The sequence below is a fragment of the Oryctolagus cuniculus genome, chromosome 4 (assembly GCF_964237555.1).
Source record: "Oryctolagus cuniculus chromosome 4, mOryCun1.1, whole genome shotgun sequence".
Classification (NCBI taxonomy): domain Eukaryota; kingdom Metazoa; phylum Chordata; class Mammalia; order Lagomorpha; family Leporidae; genus Oryctolagus; species Oryctolagus cuniculus.
Genome location: NC_091435.1, coordinates 153,910,433 through 153,930,487, shown reverse-complemented (window position 1 = coordinate 153,930,487; position 20,055 = coordinate 153,910,433). Strand labels below are relative to the sequence as shown.

The window sequence follows — 20,055 nt, the reverse complement described above, 5'->3', positions numbered from 1 at the left end:
AGAAAAATAAAATATTTGCCCTTTAGTTATAACCTTTCTTCTTTCTAAGCGGCTAAATAGTTCTTATGGTTAATTTAGTTGTTTTTTTGTTTTTGTTTTTATTTTTTTGGCATGGTTTTACACTGCCTTTGGAGATTCAGTATATTTTTAAAGAAACATTTCGCCAGGTATGGTTATTGTGGAATATTTGATTCAGTCTCAACATCCTCCATATAACATTTGCCTGCTGAGTACAGATTCCATCTCAGAATCCTTCTTAACACGGAAGTGAAAGCACGCAGTGCTAATCCATGCGATAAATCCCTACCAGTTGTAGTCACTTGTATGTTAGGCTCCCAGATAAGGGGTTTGCTATGAGTTTGTGTGGGGATGAATCGCTGGTGGAACTTGCCATTCAAAGAAGCCCCGGATTGTTTCTTTGCAAATGAAAGATTTCACCTACATTGGGAAAAATCACCCTAGCTAGGCCCTGGTCTTTCATGTTTCTAAACTTTAGTTTTTGTGTATTAGACTTTTGTGCCTAGCACTCACGGATACACAAGAACCAGATAGAGAGCAGAACGAGTTGGTGCTTCGGGATGTTGTGGCATCAGAGTTTGAGAATGTTCAGTATTCTGACTGCAAGGGAAGACTGCATCTTTTCATTAAATTTTAAGACTACAGGAGTCTACTTTTTGAAGGAATTATTTTGAAGGAAATTTTCTTTATGGACCCTTCTAGGTTCCTGTCTAGTAAGGTTATGGTTTCCATGTGTCTGTTAACAAGTCACAGGTAAAGACTGAGTAGAAATGTAATTTACAAACTTCATCCTGCCCAGGTCGGCCTGCTGGCCTCAGCCCTCCTGCAGGTACTCTCCCTGCACATTGGCAGACCCTCAGGTGAGGTACAGGGAGGAAAACCAACTCCTTAGAACTTTTTTTTTTTTTTTTTTTGAGCCATTATCTTCACTTTCTGTTATTGAAATCATCAATATTGTTTACAATACAACTCGGATTTTTATTCAGAGCTGAAAAGAGTTAGAGGACATGGCTTCTGATTGTATTTAGAAATAGGGTATGGTTGCTAATGTGCAGACGCACAGTTTTATGTAACCATTTGTATATGAAAGTCATCTTTCAGAAAAAAAAAACATTAAGAATGTGGTGGTGGTACCAGTTGCAGTGCTGACGTGCTGTGCAGCCCCAGGCAAGTCACTTAACATCTCTCAGACTTTGAATTTCCTCTTCAGGAAGCAAGAATAGGTTGGGTCATATTATGTCTGGTGTCCCCTGCAGATCCAAGTTCTGTGAATTTTTTGTGATTGAGACAGGTGTACAGTGTGAAAGATGATGCCATTTTGATTGCGGATACTGCCAACAGGTGTTTTAGTCTGGGAATGATTCACCAAGGAGATAAGGTTTGAATAATGGAACCAGCTTAGTTTGAGGGTATGGAGTTATTTTGGGGTCTGGAGCCAAGAAGGGTTATTTATGGGTGGCATCTAATTAGTGGAATTAATTGTTGGGATCCAGTCTATGAGCTTCATGGTATGTGGTAAGGGCTGAATTTAAGGCTGATGCTGAGACTTGTTAGTAGATGGCTGGAACATCTCTTTTATTATCAGTGCGGTATGGAGTATGATAGGAACTGAATTCACTTGAAGCGTAGACTTGACTTCACATGCAGTGAGCAGAGCCGTGATTGTCAGCATGATACATGATTTGAAGGTTGTTAAACAGTCTCCGCCTTAAATACGTCTTTTTTGCTTTTTAACTGATGCCTGAAGTCCACCCTTGACGACTGTTTTTCTCTCATTGAATTGGCAGAAGTTTTCTGAGAAAGATAAGAAACACATGAAACAGGGGAAAACAAGGCCGGGTGAGAATATTCAGCCTCTGAGAAATTGCAAGTTTGGAAGAAGTTAGGGTGGGAAGAAAATGAAAAGGGAATAGGGAGTAACTACTCATTTGATGAAATATATTTAAACCCATATTTGCAAGTTCATAAATTGGTGCCTGTGGCATCTAAAAGCTACCTAACGTGTCTGTCTCCAAACATCTCCTTTAAATCTCTACCCGTTTTACGTATAGTACTAACTATTTGTCATGGGTGCTACTTGGCTGATTGATTGCTGGAGTATTTGGTGGTTTAAATGAAATGTAGTTAGATAAAAATAAATCGCTTTCAATAAGGTCAAGGAAGTGAAGGCTGTAAATAAAATATACATTCACAAACAGACAAATGCCATTAGCAAATCCAGCTTAGTCCACGCCAAGCTGTTACTACTGTCTACATTGCTTTCTCCCTTTCTGGCTTACAATTAATTTTTGCTTCTGTGTTTGGAGATGGGGAGAAGGGTAATAGCCTAATGGGTAATGGCTTTGTTTTAGTATTTTGATTAAAGAGACTAACTTGGCTCTTGGATAATCATGAGAACTATAGCCTTATCATCAACCTTAGTTTCAAGACAGAAGTTTGTGTTTATATTTCTGAGTAAATTTAATATTGAGCTGCATTTAATATATAGCTGTGAAATGGTTACATGCTGTTATTTTCTACCTATTGCCTCTCCTTGCCAATTTTCCTTCTTTCATCCTTCATTTGACTAGTTGCCTTCTACCCTGTCATCCAGTCTGAAAGGCTTTTTTAGCCATTTGCTCTCTGTGAAGTGGTAGGAAGAGCAAGGACCAATGTTTGATAGCTGCTGGTTTTCTAGTATTTACATAACCACTCACCTACTCCATCCCCATCCCGCACGCCCCTGACATCAAATGCCTGTGCTACTGTTCCATTCCTTACTCTGCCACCATCCTGTATCTGCCCCTGCTACCTTATCCCTTTCTGAGAAATCCATGTCTTTTGAAAAAGTTCTCAAAGGACAGTCTGCTAGTCTTGTTTGCCTTTAGAGTTATGGATGGCATGATATTAACCACATTAGAATGTGAGTATTTTATTTAAAGGTTATAAAACCCATTTTGTTACAGAACCAGACAATCAAAAACAATTTTAGCTATAGAACCATTGTTTTATGAATGACGTCTCATCCAGAACTGGAATGTATAAGTCAGATAAAAGTCTCCTGTTTTGATTGATCTGAGGATTGGTAGGGGTGGAAACTTCTGATCAACTCCCGCCCTCCCCACTTATATGCATTACATATACTGCATCAAGGGTGCTACTGGAATTAACACTGATGGGGACCTGGGGCTGCTCAAGACAGTCTAGGCACTGCCCTCGTGATTAGCTGCTTTCCTCTATCCTATCTCTAATAGGCATGATGCAAAAATTGTGATAAGGAAATTGTTTCATGAATGTATAAATACCAAGTTTTTCTGTCTACTAGGACCCTTTTTATATTATTTATTTATTTATTTATTTGACAGGTAGAGATATAGCTAGAGAGAGAGACAGAGAGAAAGGTCTTCATTCCGTTGGTTCATCCCTTAAATGGCCGCTACGGCCGGCACTGCGCTGATCCGAAGCCAGGAGCCAGGTGTTTCTTCCTGGTCTCCCATGCGGGTGCAGGAGCCCAAGCACTTGGGCCATCCTCCACTGCCCTCTCAGACCACAGCCGAGAGCTGGACTGGAAGAGGAGCAACTGGGACTAGAACCCGGCGCCCATAGGGGATGCCGGCACCACAGGTGCACACACACACATACATGTGGAGGGAAGGAAGCATGCTCTTCGGGAGCTTTTAACCTGTGGCCCACCTCCCCCAATGGGACCATGCATAGAGATGAGAAAAAAAATACATCTTCATCTTCTCTAACTTCATAGTGAAAATTAGCATTTTATTCATCTATTAGTATAGGCAGAAAATCGCAGTATTACCAATACATAAGAATTTGACACCAATAAAAATCAGACTTTTCATATCAAGTAATTGTTATACAGATCTTGAAAATAATTTTTGCTCATTACTGTAAACTTGATAGTTAGATGTTACTAGATCTTGCTATTTAGTGTGTTGACAAAGAAGCACATATATAACTCTGTAATCGTTGATAGCCACGTTTCAGTGTAATTGATTTTCTTTGTGATCTGATGCATAAAATTTTTCAAGGCACAGAAAAGCATTGTTCTGAGAAGGCATCCATAAGTTCCACCAGACTACCAGAAGGTTCTATGCTCTAAAGAGACAGTATCAATTAATAGGACAGTGGTGTGGGGGAAGTACACATTTTTTAAAACCTTAGCTAAGGAATCCTTAAGTTTACCTGGAAAACTTTAAAATTCCCTTATTTATAATGTGCTATTCTTTGAGTATCCTTCACTCTAATGCAGAGGTGGGAAATGTCCAGCCCATGGCCATAAAAGTTACATAAAATTATTTCGTCTGACCCTGCCAAGGTAACTGCAGGCAGGACTTGAAATTCTGTAAATCTGTAGCAGGCTAATTTTTAAGTTGATAATTCTGTACGGCCCATGAATGATGTTATAAATGCCCAAATGGCCGTTGGCAGAAAAAGAGTTCCCCAGCCCTGCCGTAAAGCACATTAGCGAGGATCCCAATAACGTTTAAAGCAGCAAAAGCAGAAAGTTAATGTGCAGCCCTTTCTCCAGCATTCAGATGCTCACTTACAGAGCTGGACTTTGTGAGCCAGTGCCTCTGCCTGTGGATTAGAAAGTCTTTACCAGTTGAACTCCACCTTAAATATGAACTTAACCCTGAACAGTACGTGATTCTTCCATCACTGGACCAGAAGTGATAGGAGAAATGAGTCACCGTTACATCTGTCCCACTTCTCTGTCCTCTTCTGTCTGCATAGTGGCTGGCTCATAGATGGCACTCTGTAATTATTTGTGGAAGGATGGAGTGATTTAGGAGCAAATGTCATCTGCTCACAGTTTTGCTCTCATAAAAACCAGCATATTCCTAAAGGAGTCATGGGACAGTGTGGGGTGGGGGTGTGGCGGTATGGGGCATGGGTCCAGGAGGACCGAGTAGGGTCAGACACCAACTCCCCACTGAACCCCTAAGGAGTTTGCTTTCCCCAGATGTGAAAAGATCTGTCGTGTGAAGAGTGAGGCAGCCTGTGCACAGCCCCAGCCTCCCTTGTCCTCTCATTGGGGAAATTGTGACCAAACCATTGCCCTGGGAACCCACAAGATACTTCCAGAAATATTTATGCTTTCTTTTTTTAATGCCTGCTTATGAGTTGCAAGATATGGGTCTCTCAGATTAAGCCAAGTTCTGATTAGCAGGTTTACATAATGAATAAAATAATGTGGTTTTGGCCACAACATGGGTGTTATTTTACCAGCAAAATCATAAGCAAGTCGGGAGTGCATAATGACGCTGCTTGATTGTTCCTCTTAGGATATGATTCCCATAACTTTTACAATCCCAAATTGCCTTCCCCTAGTTTCAAAAATTCTTTGTTATTTCTCCTAGAACATCATAGAGGGAAGATTTAAATTTTTAATTCCAAGCCCCTAAATATGCGTAATGGGGAGGATAGTTCATTTTAGGAAATAGCTGCTGTGTCTGAAAGTTTTATGTAAATCAATTAAAAATACAGTAGCAGAAATACTTGTTTAAAACAACCAGGTAGTAAATTTTCCACCTCTCAGGTAAATTGCTACCTGAAAATAACCCATTTCCATAAATTTTTTGTACGTGGCTATATGGAGCTTCACCAGCTTTTTTTTTTCTTCATAATTTTGAATACAAAAATAAATATAGCAAATTTTCAGTAGTGACTATAGGAGGCAACATGATAAATTTATAACATTATAAGAACACAACACTCATTTGGGGTGAGGGGTATAGAACAAGGAATTTCCCGTCCTAAGCTTCTTTCTTTAAATGATCACATGGCAATTGCCTCTCATAGAAACTTTTGAGGCTGCTTCCCTGCCTCCTTAAACCTCCTAGTAAGCTGTGCTCAGTTTGAAACGTTTTTAAAATGCAGCAACATCAATATAAATATAAATTGTAGGACTTTGCTACCTAACCTGAGCCTCCAGGAGTTACTGTGGTGCGTACAATTTCTTACCACTAACTGAATGGCCCAGATTGTGCCATTTTTTTCTCTCTCTGTCCCCCTAATTACTGCCTCTTCAGTTTGTCATGGTGAGTCTTGGCACATTTGTACACTCACTCATTGAAGTCTGAGCCTCAGGGTGTTTCTAGACCCCTTGCTTGAAGGAAAGTGAAGGCTTTGCTACTTAAAAGGCTATTTATGTTGACTTTAGTTTGTGATAAATGTAACTCAGGTTGCCGAGTTGAGAGTGGACTAGAATAAAGGACCCTGTCAGCATTAGATAATGGAAGATAGGTTGAGGGACTGAGCCAGAGTAATAGGAACGGAAAGAAGGGAACAAATTCAAGACATTTCTGAGGGGCTAAATGTATACCGTTGTATTTGTATGAGCCTATCCTGTGAGATTAAATAACATTAAATACATTGTCTGTACCTTGTACAGTATAAATCTGAGGCTCAGAAAAATAGTTTGCTCAAGTCCACATAGATGAATGCCTGTACAGGATATGACCCTTTATTGGCATACAGAGTACCTGGAGTATGACAAAGCATTTGGATGGGCAGGAAAAGAATGGAAAAGGCTTTCTGTTAGAACCATATGAAGAATGGAGAATAGAATGTGGGGCAGTGTTGGGCAATAGCTAATAAAAAGTCCAATGAATTAGGACGTTGAGTATGATTGACTGGAACCCTGAATGCAGTCCTGGCAAAGTTTAGATTTTACCCTATTCTAGGAAGCCGTTAGAGGTCATAATGATCAACAGTATAATTGGAGAGCTTGAGAGTAGGAGGCTAATACCATGATTTTCATCCTGAGATCCCTTTATTGAGGATATTGCAAAGATAGTTAAGAGGATTCAAGAAAGTTTAAGCGTGTTTATTTACCTATTAGGAAGTTGCTTAGGCTAAAGTAAATGTCAGATTAATTTGCTTTTGGTAGGAGTCACATCAGCTCTGTGTGAGAACAGTGATTCCTCATCAAAGCTGTAATCACCATGGATGTACTTTTCACCCTAAGTTATGGGAGGAAAAAGAATGATTACCTAAAAGCATTTTTGTTCAGAAATCAAAACAATTGTTCCCCGCAGGTAATTAGAGTGTGTGGTGTCCAAGAGAGTAATTCAAGGAGTAGGTGCCCCAGCTCTGACAAGTTGATGGTGAGCAGAGGGGAAGGACTAGACTGTCCTTTATGAAGGAAACAGAGGCTAGAACTGAAAACATTGTACGTGAACGTTGGGACTATGACACCAACTAGGAAAAATGAGAAAACTAAAACAGAATTTGAAAGCATAGTGTATAAATGTTAAACAGAAGCCAGATCTTATCACTGAAATTTATGTAATTGTCAAAAATATGTGTTGGGCTGAGGGAAGAAAAATAAGAAGAAATTCTTTCCTTAGAGTCTCGGTTCAAGAGTCAGTCACATAGGCCAGAGTTTTATTTGTTTGGTTTCAGCTTTAAAGAAACTATTCAGAAAAGAGGGTTGAAATATTTGAGTGTAAAAAAATAAACTTTTAATGAGATATTCTCCAAATATTTTTAAATTCAGGCCTTCATTAGAAATTCTGTCTCTATTGAATTAGGAGATTATCTACTTGTTTGCTACTTTAATATGTTGTCTAGAATTTTATACCTTTATCTTCCTCTCTTTACCTTCTCAGATTGTCCCTTCTGAAGACATTCTTTAAAATGTGAGATTATTTGCATGACAATCTTTTTCACTAAAAACCGTTTTTTATCTACTCTGGCTTGATTATCATCTGATGATCTTTTTATGGAACAAATAATTTATAGCAAAAGAAAAATCACCATCTTTATGTGTGCCCTAAAGTCAATGGCTTTGAGAAAATAGATAAGAAGTGAATATATAAAAGCCATAGAGAACAAATTATTTTCCCTTTATTTGATTGAACTGTAAGCAAAATTCAAAAAATACACACCATTTACTAGTGATTCTAAGTATTCCTTCTAAATTCACTAAATTTTATTGAAAGCTTTTCCCCAGTTTGTATAAATATTATTTCTTTATGCTAATAAGAAACCTCTAGAAGCTCTGCTGGAGGTATTGAAACTCTTAATGACAAAGTCGCAAAATTTAGTCAAGTGGGAAATTTTTGGATAGCCATTTTGTGTCCTGTTACCCCCAATATGAAAACTCATAAATTTCTGGTAAAATTGTTGATGTTATTAAATAAACTGGAGGGTTTAGAGAGAATTTAAAAAGTAACAGTTTAGGAGTTTAAAAATAGGACTTTTAAAAACTTAGAAAATAAATATTTTGGGGAATACATGCACACATTTGTCTTTTAAAATGTATCTTTTAAAGCCCATCTTTAATAAAGTAAATGTAAAGTGCTACTTGTAAGTAGCAAATGCATTTACTGGTATTGTCTCTACTCAGATTTATTTCTCCTGTTTTCTTTAGTAAGACCAATGTTAACAGGAAAAGTTACTTTCAAGTGCCTGCTGAGATTCTCCTTATACAAAGTAGATGTTATTAAACTGGAGCGAAAGATTAATGCATTTTCTACTAATTCCATAGAGGAGAATATGTATCTTTATTGATGTTAATGGTGGGGGCCTCTCATTATGTTATAGAATAATCTGCTTTAGCAAAGGTTCTCCTTCTGAAGAATTTCATAACATTTAAAGGTTAATATGTTAGGTAAAGAACAATATCTTAAGCGTTTTTATTACAGTACATGATGGGATGATTTCTATTAAATTATATGATGATTTAAATGGGGAAGAAGAAAAAGTACATCGCTTTTTGCCCTCAACTTTAATGCCTTTAATCAAATAATGACCTTCTGGAAAATAGTTAATTTTAGGCATTTGGAAAGATCAATACCACTTTGCCACCAAAAAATGGCCTAGATGATGAAATTTGATGTATTTAAAGTATCATTTCACCCTTTTAACCTAGTAAATAATTTAAAATGCTTTCAGTGTTGCTTTGCCACTGTTTTGTTTCTCACTGTTCAAAGTGTTAGTTGTTTATGGAAAGAAGTTGAAAGTTGGTACATGAAGAAAGTGCTCAAACCTCATACCCAGAAGTGGGATTGTACCTCCATTAGGTCTTCACCATCCTTGCCTTAAGTGTCTCCCGCCCCCTACCCCCCAAAAAAGTAATGTGTTTAAATACTCACTGGAAGCAGGATATACATGAAGCATGAAAGATGTGAAAGTGAAACCCTTCTGTAAAGTTAAGGGGGTGGTGGAAAGCATCGTTAGCCACCTTGCATCCTTTGTGATCTCTTTAAACCTTTCCAGGAAAGGTGAGGGATTCAGTAGCTCTGACAATTAGAACCCATTTTCCCTCAGCTTACAGAACACTGATATGAAATTACCCTTGAGTGCCGACAGCTTTGTAAATAAAAAAAAATTGCCCTCTATTAGCATGTTTGTGGGCAGATTAAAAACTATCTTCATTAGCATAAGTAACACTTACAGATTCTTTTAAAAGTAGAAAATTATTTGCTGAATGATAAATTGCTAGCTTTATAGTTAGTTGTTGTTGAAAATGTACTCATTCAAAATGCCTGGTGTAGTTTAGTCTACAATACTGAATTTTTTGTTAGAAGTACAATTTAATGGATTATGTACTTAATCCTTGTTCCTACTACTTGCTAAAATGTAATTCATGCTTTCCACTAAAGTGTTTGTATCAAATACTTTCCTATTTAAATTGATTTCTTTTAATATCATATATTATTATACTATATGCCCCAGAGATTAGAACAAAATACTCTTGCAAATAACACATAAAAGATGAGGGTGAAAGGGAATAAATACAGACTATAAAATGTTTTGCTTTTTAGAACTCCAATTACCATTCTATTTTTTAAAATGTATTTTCCCTCTTAGTTGCAGCAGGAATTGTCATTTTCTTTCTCTTTTTATAACTCTTAGTTTTAAAATGTATATGTACATAATGATAATATATGCATATTCCATTAAATTACTTTTTTCTCAGAGATGGCTGAAGTATGTTTTCTTCTAGAAAACTAGTTGTGTTACATACACCAAAAAAAGTCACAGCCCAGGCCCTTTAAGGGTTTTCTATTTATGTGTGTAAGTCTTTATAGATACAATAAATTCAGTCGTGGAAGCAGGTTACTTTCCTGACTCAAAATCATTGTGCTACACCCCTTATTCATTAAAATGTTAGCAGCGAATTGACTTGAATTAACTGTTGTAAAAAGAGTGGAGTGGAAATCAGAGATTTAGTTTGGTTGGAAATTAGCAGCTGAGAGATGAAGGTGCCAGGATTTGTATTTAATGTGGTACAACAAGATTCTGTCAGTAAAGCACATCATTAGAATATTGAGTTTAGAACTGCTAATTTTTCCTTTAAAATGAGCATACAGTCATGTGTTTCATGGACCATAATAAATTGCCATTGTGTTGTCATTGAGTTTGTTTTGGTTTTTTGCAGTGCTGGTTTGGCAGTCATTCTGCATTTTCTCTTCCTTTTTTTTTTTTTAATAATACATTTCTTTAATAGAACTCTAACCAAAACCAGTCAAAGGAATGTTATTTATTTCAGTCTCAGGTTTAGCATCTTTTGCACCATTTTCTTGCTTACGGTAGCAAGACATTTGCAGATGGCTCTTGGTTACTATAAAGTACATAACAGTATTTCCTTTGTGGCAGATGGATTTAAGACTTTTAGTTCTCATAAAATGTAGGTTTACAATACATAACTTTACAGGATTTGTGTTGTATATAACAGGTTTGAACATATTATCCCAGAATTCATCTGCATGGCATTTTCAGCTTATTCAGGGTCCATGCCAGTTTTTTTAAGTAATAGGGGGAGTGCTGTGATTGATAGCAACAGCTCAAGGCGTGATTTTGAATAGAAACAAAGGGTTTAGAACAGAAGGTGTCAAATTAAACTTTGTCAGTTTGAAAAGTAGTAACATCCTGAAAGTTTTACTAATTTATTTACATGTGGCTACTGTTTATATTTTGCCCTCTTTATATGCAGTGTAATGTTGGTTGGCAAATTTACTACATTTAAAGTTTAGGTTGCTCCTTGTACCATTTTAGTTTTCTGAGAATGCATTGGTCTCGTTGTTTTAAGTTTCTTAGTCCCTTGTCTTTTCTACTGTTTAAAACAGTTGTGATCTAATTTAATTTTGAGAGTAATTTCCTACTCCTGCCTTTGGTCTTATAGTAAATCAAGTACAAGATACTCCTCTTTAAAACATAGTGATGTTCACATCTTGCAACAAAAGATTGCATTTCATTCCCCATCTCTCATCCCAAGTAAATCTATACCGTTGTCATTTTGGAAGTAATTATTTTTATCTGTCAAATATTGCAAATACTCTGACATGTTATTCATTGCTTTCCCAAGTTCATTTGCCCTGACAATAGCACTTGTGAAAACTGACCTAGAAAAAGGTATTGGGAAATTAGAAAGCATTTGGCTTCCTGAGTCACTTTCTACAAAACAGAGATCAGATTACTGTCATCATTAATAGAGTCACAATCAATCGGATTTGAAGTAGGCAAAATATTCCAAGGTATTAAAGTAGTAGTAGAATAAATCTTATTTTTGCCACTGTAAATTGGGAATGAGCCCATTTATTTCTACACTAATAAAGAACACACATATAAAGTCTGGTTTTGATTAAGAGATACACACATCAAGAAAAGTACACACACATACACCCCCACCCCGCCTTGTTTTTTGGAATACCCTTGTAGAACTAACAGTTCCCAGCTGCACTGTTAAATGGTTTTCTAAGAAGCATCCAATTTCAGTCTCTTAAAATCATCATGTCTCTTGAAACGCTAGCAGAGACATGCTTCAACTTATAATTCATCAAATTATTTTTAGATAAGGAATTAGAAGTATTATTTAAGGTTAGAGGTTAATAGCAAACTACTGGAACTGTTATGTTAGTCATGGGCAATTAATAAAAATAAGGATCTGTCTCATAAGTACAGAGACACAGAAGTGAGAATACAAGCAAAATATTTGTTGAATGAGTCAGGGCTCTTTTTCTGAAATATTTGTTAAAACAGCGTGAATGTGATTGTTTAGGAATTAGCTATCATTATTAGCCATTTTAAAAGAACTAATGATTTTCTTTTCCAAAGAACATCTGTGATCCACATGTTTTTTCACATATATACAGGCGCTAACTGATCTCTGCATTACTTTTAAAAGTTCCTAAAGGATGTGAAAAATCATTGGAATTTTTCAGCTCTCTCCAAGCTTTTCTTACATAAATCATTCTTAGTTTAACTTTTTAGCAATTTTTAGTTACCAGCATTTTTTAAAATTTGTAGATGTTCAATGTTTAGTAATTTTTGCCACAGTAGAATACCAGCTAAGTTAAAAAAAAAAAAAAAAAAAAAAAAACCTGTTCTTTATGAACCTTCTGACTTCTCTTGAAAGGTAAATAAAATTATATGACTCGCTGTGTTCAGACATAGGGATCTTGTCAATTGTCATAGGTGAAAGAAACAGAAATGGTAAAGAGGGAAAGTAGTCATAACACAGTATCCCAGCCTACAGGAAGACATATTCCTTACCTACCCAACAACAAAAGTAAGGAGCAAATAATCTATCAAAGTAGTTTAGATGTAGGAAAATATGTAATATTTTCATGGCTTAATCCAGAAAATAAATATTTAGTTGTGAAAAAAAACTAAACAGACATCTTCAGGGCATCATGAATGTGATCTCAAATACTCAAATAGGGTTTTGTAGAGCTGAAATATGTCATCCTGTGTTCTGAAAATAAGCATAGATCTGTCATGTTTAGAAGAGAAGACTGCTCAGTGACACTGTAATCACAGTGATTATTATTTTCTTGTTAACTAATACTCTTTGAGGTAAATCTTGAGTTTACTGCCTGTTTTCTTCACCGTGGATTTTGTATTCAGTGACACTGAATGAGTACATCAAATCATCCTCTTACACATATTTGTTTAATTAAAAAATGTTGAGAATATCAGAACTCTCCTAGAAAACTTAGATATCATGAGATTTAGCAGCAGTTAACATTGGCTGGTAGGTGGGCCCTGGAAGCACATAAATCAGTTTTCCATCTTTTAAAATCTCTCAAACTATTTTGAGAAAAACAGATCTTCTGTCCACTGTGTTGCAGTCAGAAGAAGGCCTTTCTCCATATTGGTTTCATTTGGTAAAGGAAGGGAAGTCATGCTATCCTCTGCCTTCACCTCTATAAAATGAACAGCAAAACCCTCCTTAACCAGGTATAAAAAGTACAAAATAAAGAAATTGGACTAATTTTTTTTCCATTAATCTAATTTACTTAATTCCCAAGAAACTCCATTGGCTTACATCAGATTCCTTAAAGGCATAGCCTCGGATGAGGAATCAGGTGCTTATTTGGTGGGGGCTTTGGAGGAAATGAGGGGGGAGTGAGTCCAGTGAGGACGTGGTCCCAGCTAAAATCCAGCACTAGACTGGTAGGGGAGGGAGCAAGAAGAATAGAGATGGGGGTCCCTAGAGAACAGAGTGAAGGGTAGAGTGAGTTGTCTGCTGTGAGGGCAGGGGCCAGGGATTTTGTGACACTGGGTGAGACAATACATCACTGGCAACCCAAGATGAGGGATCTGAGGAAGTGAAGGAACCTTCCAAGCATCCAAGTAGATGGCTCCAAGAAACTTGTCCAGAGCGGAGCACCATTGAACGCTGTTAGCAGGCCTCACAACAGCTGAGGGGCGGCTGCCGTGGCCAGTGAAGGTCTGAGTGGGCCATCTCCACCCCGCTGAGCAGGACAGTCAAGATAGTGGCTAGAAAAGGCCGTTTGGTGCTTGATATATAATCCCAGGGTCAGATGCTGGCTCTCAGGAGGTGTCAGAGAAGATCCAGATTTTGACAATCATTGGACATGTTCTTATGTTAACCTGAGAAACCTACTAAAATTCTTGTCTGATAAATCTTAATGCACAAACCATAGCAGATAGAGATTCCAAGGTCCCTTTTTGTATTGCTATTGCTTTTTTTGGAGAATTTCCACGCCCATTCTTTTTTTTTTTTTTTTTTAAAGATTTATTTATTTTATTTGAAAGAACTACAGAGAGAGAAGAGGCAGAGAAAGAGATCTTTCATCTGCTGGTTCACCCCCCAAATGGCTGCACGGGCCCGGGCTCAGCCCATCTGAAGCCAGGAGCTTCCCAGTCTCTCATGTGGGTGCAGAAGCCATCTTCCACTGCTTTCTCAAACACATTAGCAGGGAGCTGATCCGAAGTGGAACAGCCAGGAATGGAACCCGCACCCATAAGGGATGCCAGCAGTGCAAGCAGCGCCGGCCCTGACCATTCTAATCATTGTACCTTGTACTAGACAGTGTTCTTTTCTCACACAACTGCCACATGTCCTTTCTCCGTTACACACAAATATAGTTTGCTATATCTGTATAGTTTGCTTTTTAATACAAAAATTACAAACTTAAGAAATCCTTTTAGGGAAAAAAGGTATTGCTAAAATCAGTCCTACCCATTGAATGTCCTCTGTGTCCTCTGGTGGTCACTCACCAGACAAGAAAGTTGGGCAAGCCTGGAGACACACTGGACTTTGTTTGCCTGTTCCACATGTTGCAAAGTCTGTGATGAGTGTTCTGAGAGCTCTGTTGCACTTGAGTCTGGAAAACATGCCCCTCCTTTAAGATGCAAATCTGAACATCTATTAAAATCAGCCAGCCTCCTTAAGACAACAGTTACCTTAACAGGTGAAAAGAAAAAATATCATAGCACAGATTGGAGTGTTCGGTGCTTAAGACAAAGTTCATTCATACAGCCTTTCCTTTGTAGCTTCTAATGGAAGATGCCAGCTCCCTCCCCCACAGCCCCCAACACAAACTGACCTGTTGTGCCCTTGTCTCCAAGGGATGGTTGTGTGAGCTGCTACGCTGGAAAGAAGATCCTTCTCCAGAGAACAGGACCCTGTGGGAGAACCTCTCCATGATCCGAAGGTTCCTCAGTCTTCCTCAGCCAGAGCGGGATGCCATCTATGAACAGGAGAGCAACGCGGTGCATCACCATGGCGACAGGCCTCCCCACATCATCCATGTTCCCGCAGAGCAGATTCAGGTTCGTTTACCTTGGCCAATTCAGTACAGCACCAAGTAAACAAAGCTTGAAACTTAGCAGGGAAATTAGTGTTTCTCTTCTTGCATCCGTCTAAACAGAAGGCTCTTTTGCCGGAAATAACAATAGCAATACACCGCCATCTTGTTTGGGGAGATAAAAGAAACATTAACATACTTTTTCCAGGGCATGTATTGTGTCTCTGTCCCCTCATCTCCCACCCCAAAGTAAGAGGAACCCCCTCTTCTCACTTCTGTTTTGGCAAGTGTGTCTGCTCGTATTGGGTTTTTGTGAGAGCTTAAATTTTTTTGTCAATTTTTTTTTTTAATCAGAATTTAAAACACCATCTCTTAATTAATACCATACTGTCCCTGAGGAAAGGAATTACTGCTGTTTGTGTAAAGGAAGTTTGTGGAATCACAGTTTTAGACCTGGGCTCTGTCCGGAAAGAGGACGGGAGGGAATTCTGATTGAAATCTTGCTCTACGCTCCTCGGGCCTGCCTTCACCGCGTAGCCGTCTCCCCACCCTCCTAGTGTGCAGGTTAGGGGTGAGTCACATCTGTTTGTCTTTCCTTTAGAGCCCCTCTCCCACCACCCTTGGGAAAGGAGAGTCTAGAGGCGTTTTCTTACCGGGCCTGCCGACCCCTGCACCGTGGCTCGGTGCTGCTCCTCAGGTGAGCGGGCACAGGTTACCTATGCCAGCAAGAAAGGGAGGCAAAGGGGGTGGCGTAAAGACCTGCTCCCTTGGTTAGGATTCTCCAGCTTGCGAAGCACGTACTAACCATGGCCACAGCCAAAGAGCACTGTGCCAGCAGATTCAGCCACGTGCTTGGTTTGCCATGGCAAGGAACTCACTTCCATTCGTCCACCTAGAGAACTCCCCTGTGAGTTTAGATCAAGAGTTCCGGGATCAGGTACACTGTTGGTGCTCATAAGGCTTTGATTGCTTAGAAGATGCGTTGCAGTTGAACTTGGGTTGTACAATTTGTTTCTCTTAAATCTAAGGAAATGTGTTTAGATTTCTCTTTTAAGAGAAAATGCCATTGTCTTCCAGAGTCCTAAGGTCCTTATGTCTGTTGATCACCTGCATTAATTCTTAGTGTTGCTGGGGTGGGGGCGGGGGAGCATCTATATGTGGCTAAAAACAATAATAGAGTTATCTGTCTACCAGGGGGAAAAATCCTTGCATGTTACTGAAGACAAAACAAATTGAAAAAGAGAATCCCTTAGGATATCAAACATTAAAATAATCACAAAAGGCTGAAAAACTTACTGTTTGAGCAAAAACAAAAAAGAGAAAGACATACATTAATATTAAAAATAGTACTTGTTTGAAAATGTAAATTGTTTTTAATAAAATGGCTTCTTAAAGGAATAGAAAAAATGCTCAGGCCCAGTACTTTGTTGCTTATCAGATTGATTTAGTTTGCTGATAAAAATTATGGATATTGAGTGTACAGTACATTAATGTGTCACGTTTGTTAAAATTGTATGTAGAAATTATGGCACATATGCAGAAACTAATTATGAAAAGGTGTCTGTATGCTAAATTTAAATCCTAATCACATCTGAGTTTACTATAGACAAAACCATTTACTAGCCATTGTATGGTGGATTGCACCTTTGTTTTCTGGTAAGAAAGAAAAACTTGCAGTGTCATCCTAGTGCAATTTGCTAGGGAATAATATGTCTTAAATTGTAGCTACCGAACAAGATTCACAAACATGAGAATTTTAAAAATGCTTTGTGCTCACGAGAGTTAATGTGGAATAAGGACAGATGCTCATCTTCTGTTCCGGCTCCGTGTTGTAGCCATCCGATTTTAGGGGGCAGAACGCGAAGTTGTGTCCCCACAGACCTGTAGCTCACCTTTCTGAAACGTCTCTGAAATCTTTGGGTCTCAGTCTTCATTGTGAACGTTTGTTAGTTACTGACATCATAGTTTGCTTTGCCGTCTTTGCCTCTGATGCGGAGCCTGATGAAGTGTGTTCAGGGCTCAGGTGTTCAGGGCACTGAGTGTCCACTTCCTCCGCAAGCACGGGAGGCCCCGAAGCCCTGTTAATTCATACCTTCCTAGTGCGTAGCATTCTGATTTTTTTTTTTTTTTTCTAAATGCTGCAGGCCATTTTAGCTGTCCTGCCTTTTCAGTTGGAATGTATGTCCCTACGAAAGCAGCAGCTGTCTGTGGGATTCAGAGCCGCGTGTCTTCTCATTCTAGAGGGCTTTGTGTGAGACGCAGGGAAGCAGAGCCCTGACTGTCTGTCTGCCTGTTCTCTTTAGCAGCCGCAGCCGCAGCAGCAGCAGCAGCAGCAGCCAGCGCCGCCACCCCCGCAGCCGCAGCCGCAGCCGCAGGCGGGCCCCCGGCTCCCGCCTCGCCAGCCCACCGTGGCCTCGCCCGCAGAGTCCGACGAGGAGAACCGGCAGAAGACGCGGCCGCGAACAAAAATTTCGGTGGAAGCCCTGGGAATCCTGCAGAGCTTCATCCAAGACGTGGGCCTGTACCCTGACGAAGAGGCCATCCAGACTCTGTCGGCCCAGCTCGACCTCCCCAAGTACACCATCATCAAGTTCTTCCAGAACCAGCGGTACTATCTCAAGCACCACGGCAAGCTGAAGGACAATTCCGGTCTCGAGGTGGATGTGGCAGAGTACAAGGAAGAGGAGTTGCTCAAGGATTTGGAAGAGAGTGTCCAAGACAAAAATGCCAACACCCTTTTTTCGGTGAAGCTAGAAGAGGAGCTGTCCGTGGAAGGGAACACAGACATTAGCGCTGATTTGAAAGACTGAGATAGTAGTATTATTTTCGTTCAACAATGCCACTGGTATTTACTAACAAGATGAGAAGTCCACCTTGCATTCTCTCAGAAACCCTTTGTCGTTCATTGTTTGGCCAATGAATCTTCAGAAACTCGCACAGACAGGAAGGCTGGGAGAGGAGTCATGCAGACTGCACTAAAGTTTTACAAACTGCTCGCAGCCCCAGGTGAAGCATCGAGGATTGTTTGGTATTAAAATTTGTGTTCACGGAACACACCAAGGTGTGTGCCTGTAAGCATGGTACCAGTGATTTTTATTTTTCAATGATTATTATTCTGGAGCCTCAAACAAGCATTATAACTTCTGTGATTATGATTTCCTTTCCTTTAATTATGATCTTTGGAAACTTGCCCCTTATTTTAAAAAAGAAAAAAAAAAGAGTTTGTTACTCTATTGTATGTTACAAAAGAACTATAGACTGTGGAATGCAGTTTAAAGATGACATATGCCAACAAATGCCTTGTATTATATGGCACTGCCGTAATTCAAATTTGTTTTTATTTTGGAAATAAAAGTTCACTGTAATTTTTTTCATTCACATTGTTACATGCCTTTTATTTTTTTTTTTTTGAAAAAGAAAAGAAAATGTGAAACACAATTTAGTCCTCATTATTTATTTGTAGATCCTGCAGCATCATGTTGTAATTAATTTTTTGGAAGTTTCCGTTAAATGTAATATTGCTTCTCTTGTTACCATACTGATATTCTTTTCTATTTATAAATGTATTTTGATGGGCAGTAAAACAAAGTGTCTTAAAAGTTTTAAATAGAGAAAATGTGCTTTACACAGTTGCCTATAAAAAGTGCTCTATGTTATCCAAGCAATTCATACTATAAGCTTCACTCTTATTGTTGTATGCAATTTTTACTATCATGCAAATAAGCTTAGGTAAATAAAACTAATAGATCACCTTAGAAAATTATGCAATTAATGTGAAATAATTGATGTTTGCAATGTGTCTTCCTTTGGTTTACAATCAATTTTAAAGGTACATCTGTATAAAATTTCTGTATAAAGGTGTATTTCTTTTTTATGAGTTTATGGCTATGAAAACACCAGCTATTTTGTTACAGCTGGCTGTTTTTATAAGTGTATCACAATTTTCTTTATGCAGAAACGTTCTGATTAGGAGTGGTTATTGACTGTAACTACACAATTAAAATTGTTTGTATGGTATGACATGGTAGGGTTTGTCTGCTTATGTCAAGTCACCTTGAAGAAGAATCAAAGGATGGTCCTCTCACTTAAGTGCATGTTTATACTATTTTTCTTGATATTTTTTTTCGAAAGAACAACTGAGAAGTCACTTAAAATATTGTAAAAAGTCACAAACACATGCTCATTTTTAAAGAGTTATGAAATTTCACAATGAAAATGATAACCATGTTTTTTGGTTGATATTTTGCTTGATAAACAACATAGCATGCCCAAACTCCAACAAAAACCTACATTCACACTCTGACAGTTACGTTCTTAGAGTGCTTCAACCTGCTTTTATTTCACAGTATTTTAACTGTAGCAACACTTTCTTAAGCTAAAGTATAAGTATTTTTAAAGGCTATTAATAGTAAGAAATTAAGTAAATGGGAAAATGAACCCTCTGAATAAAAACTCTTCAGGAAGCATTTTCTTTAAACGTTTATTTACTTACTTTGAAAGAGTTTCAGAGAGCAGGTGAGACAGAGAGTGATATTCACTGGTTGACTCCCCAGATGGCCGTAAAAGAGCCAGGAGCTCCATCCGGGTCTCCCCCGTGGGTGAAGGGCCCAAATACCTGGACCATCTGCTGCCTTCCAAGGAGCAGCAGTACAGAGCTGGATGGGAAGTGGAGCAGCAGGCCCAGGAGCTGGTGTGCACGTGGGATGCTGGTGCCACAGCAGCCCCTACCTAGTATGCGACAACGCTGACCCTGGTTTTTGGTTTTTGGTTTCAGCTTATGAGTGGAATAAGTTAATAATTCATTTGTTTCTGTCCAAACTGTAAAAACCACATGATGAACATAAGAATAACACACTTGGAGTTTAAGCTCCATCTTCAAAACTCTTTTAACACAAGACTTAGTAAACTTAGCCAGGAAGTGTGCTTAATGGTCACAGGAAGTTTGATGACAGCATTTCAGGTCTTGGTGATTTTTTTTTTTTTTTTTGCACTTTACCCTCTTTTGTTCCTCTTTTATGTTTTTTTTCTTGAT

The 20,055-nt window shown here is 38.5% G+C and overlaps 1 protein-coding gene across 8 annotated transcripts in view; it reads left to right on the top strand.

Moving 5' to 3' along the window:
* The window catches only part of SATB1 (SATB homeobox 1), a 97,852-nt gene extending 78,809 nt beyond the window's left edge, over positions 1 to 19,043 (top strand). For 5 of the 8 annotated variants that reach the window (XM_051818499.2, XM_051818500.2, XM_008266050.4 and 2 more), the window contains 3 exons: positions 14,845 to 15,048; positions 15,625 to 15,720; positions 17,327 to 19,043. In XM_051818499.2, the coding sequence (XP_051674459.1) occupies positions 14,845 to 15,048; positions 15,625 to 15,720; positions 17,327 to 17,833 (807 nt within the window). In that variant the 3' untranslated portion in view covers positions 17,834 to 19,043. The remainder of the gene's footprint in view (positions 1 to 14,844; positions 15,049 to 15,624; positions 15,721 to 17,326) is intronic. The other 3 variants (XM_070073218.1, XM_070073219.1, XM_051818501.2) reach the window with 3 other exon arrangements.
* Positions 19,044 to 20,055: the final 1,012 nt, after the last annotated feature.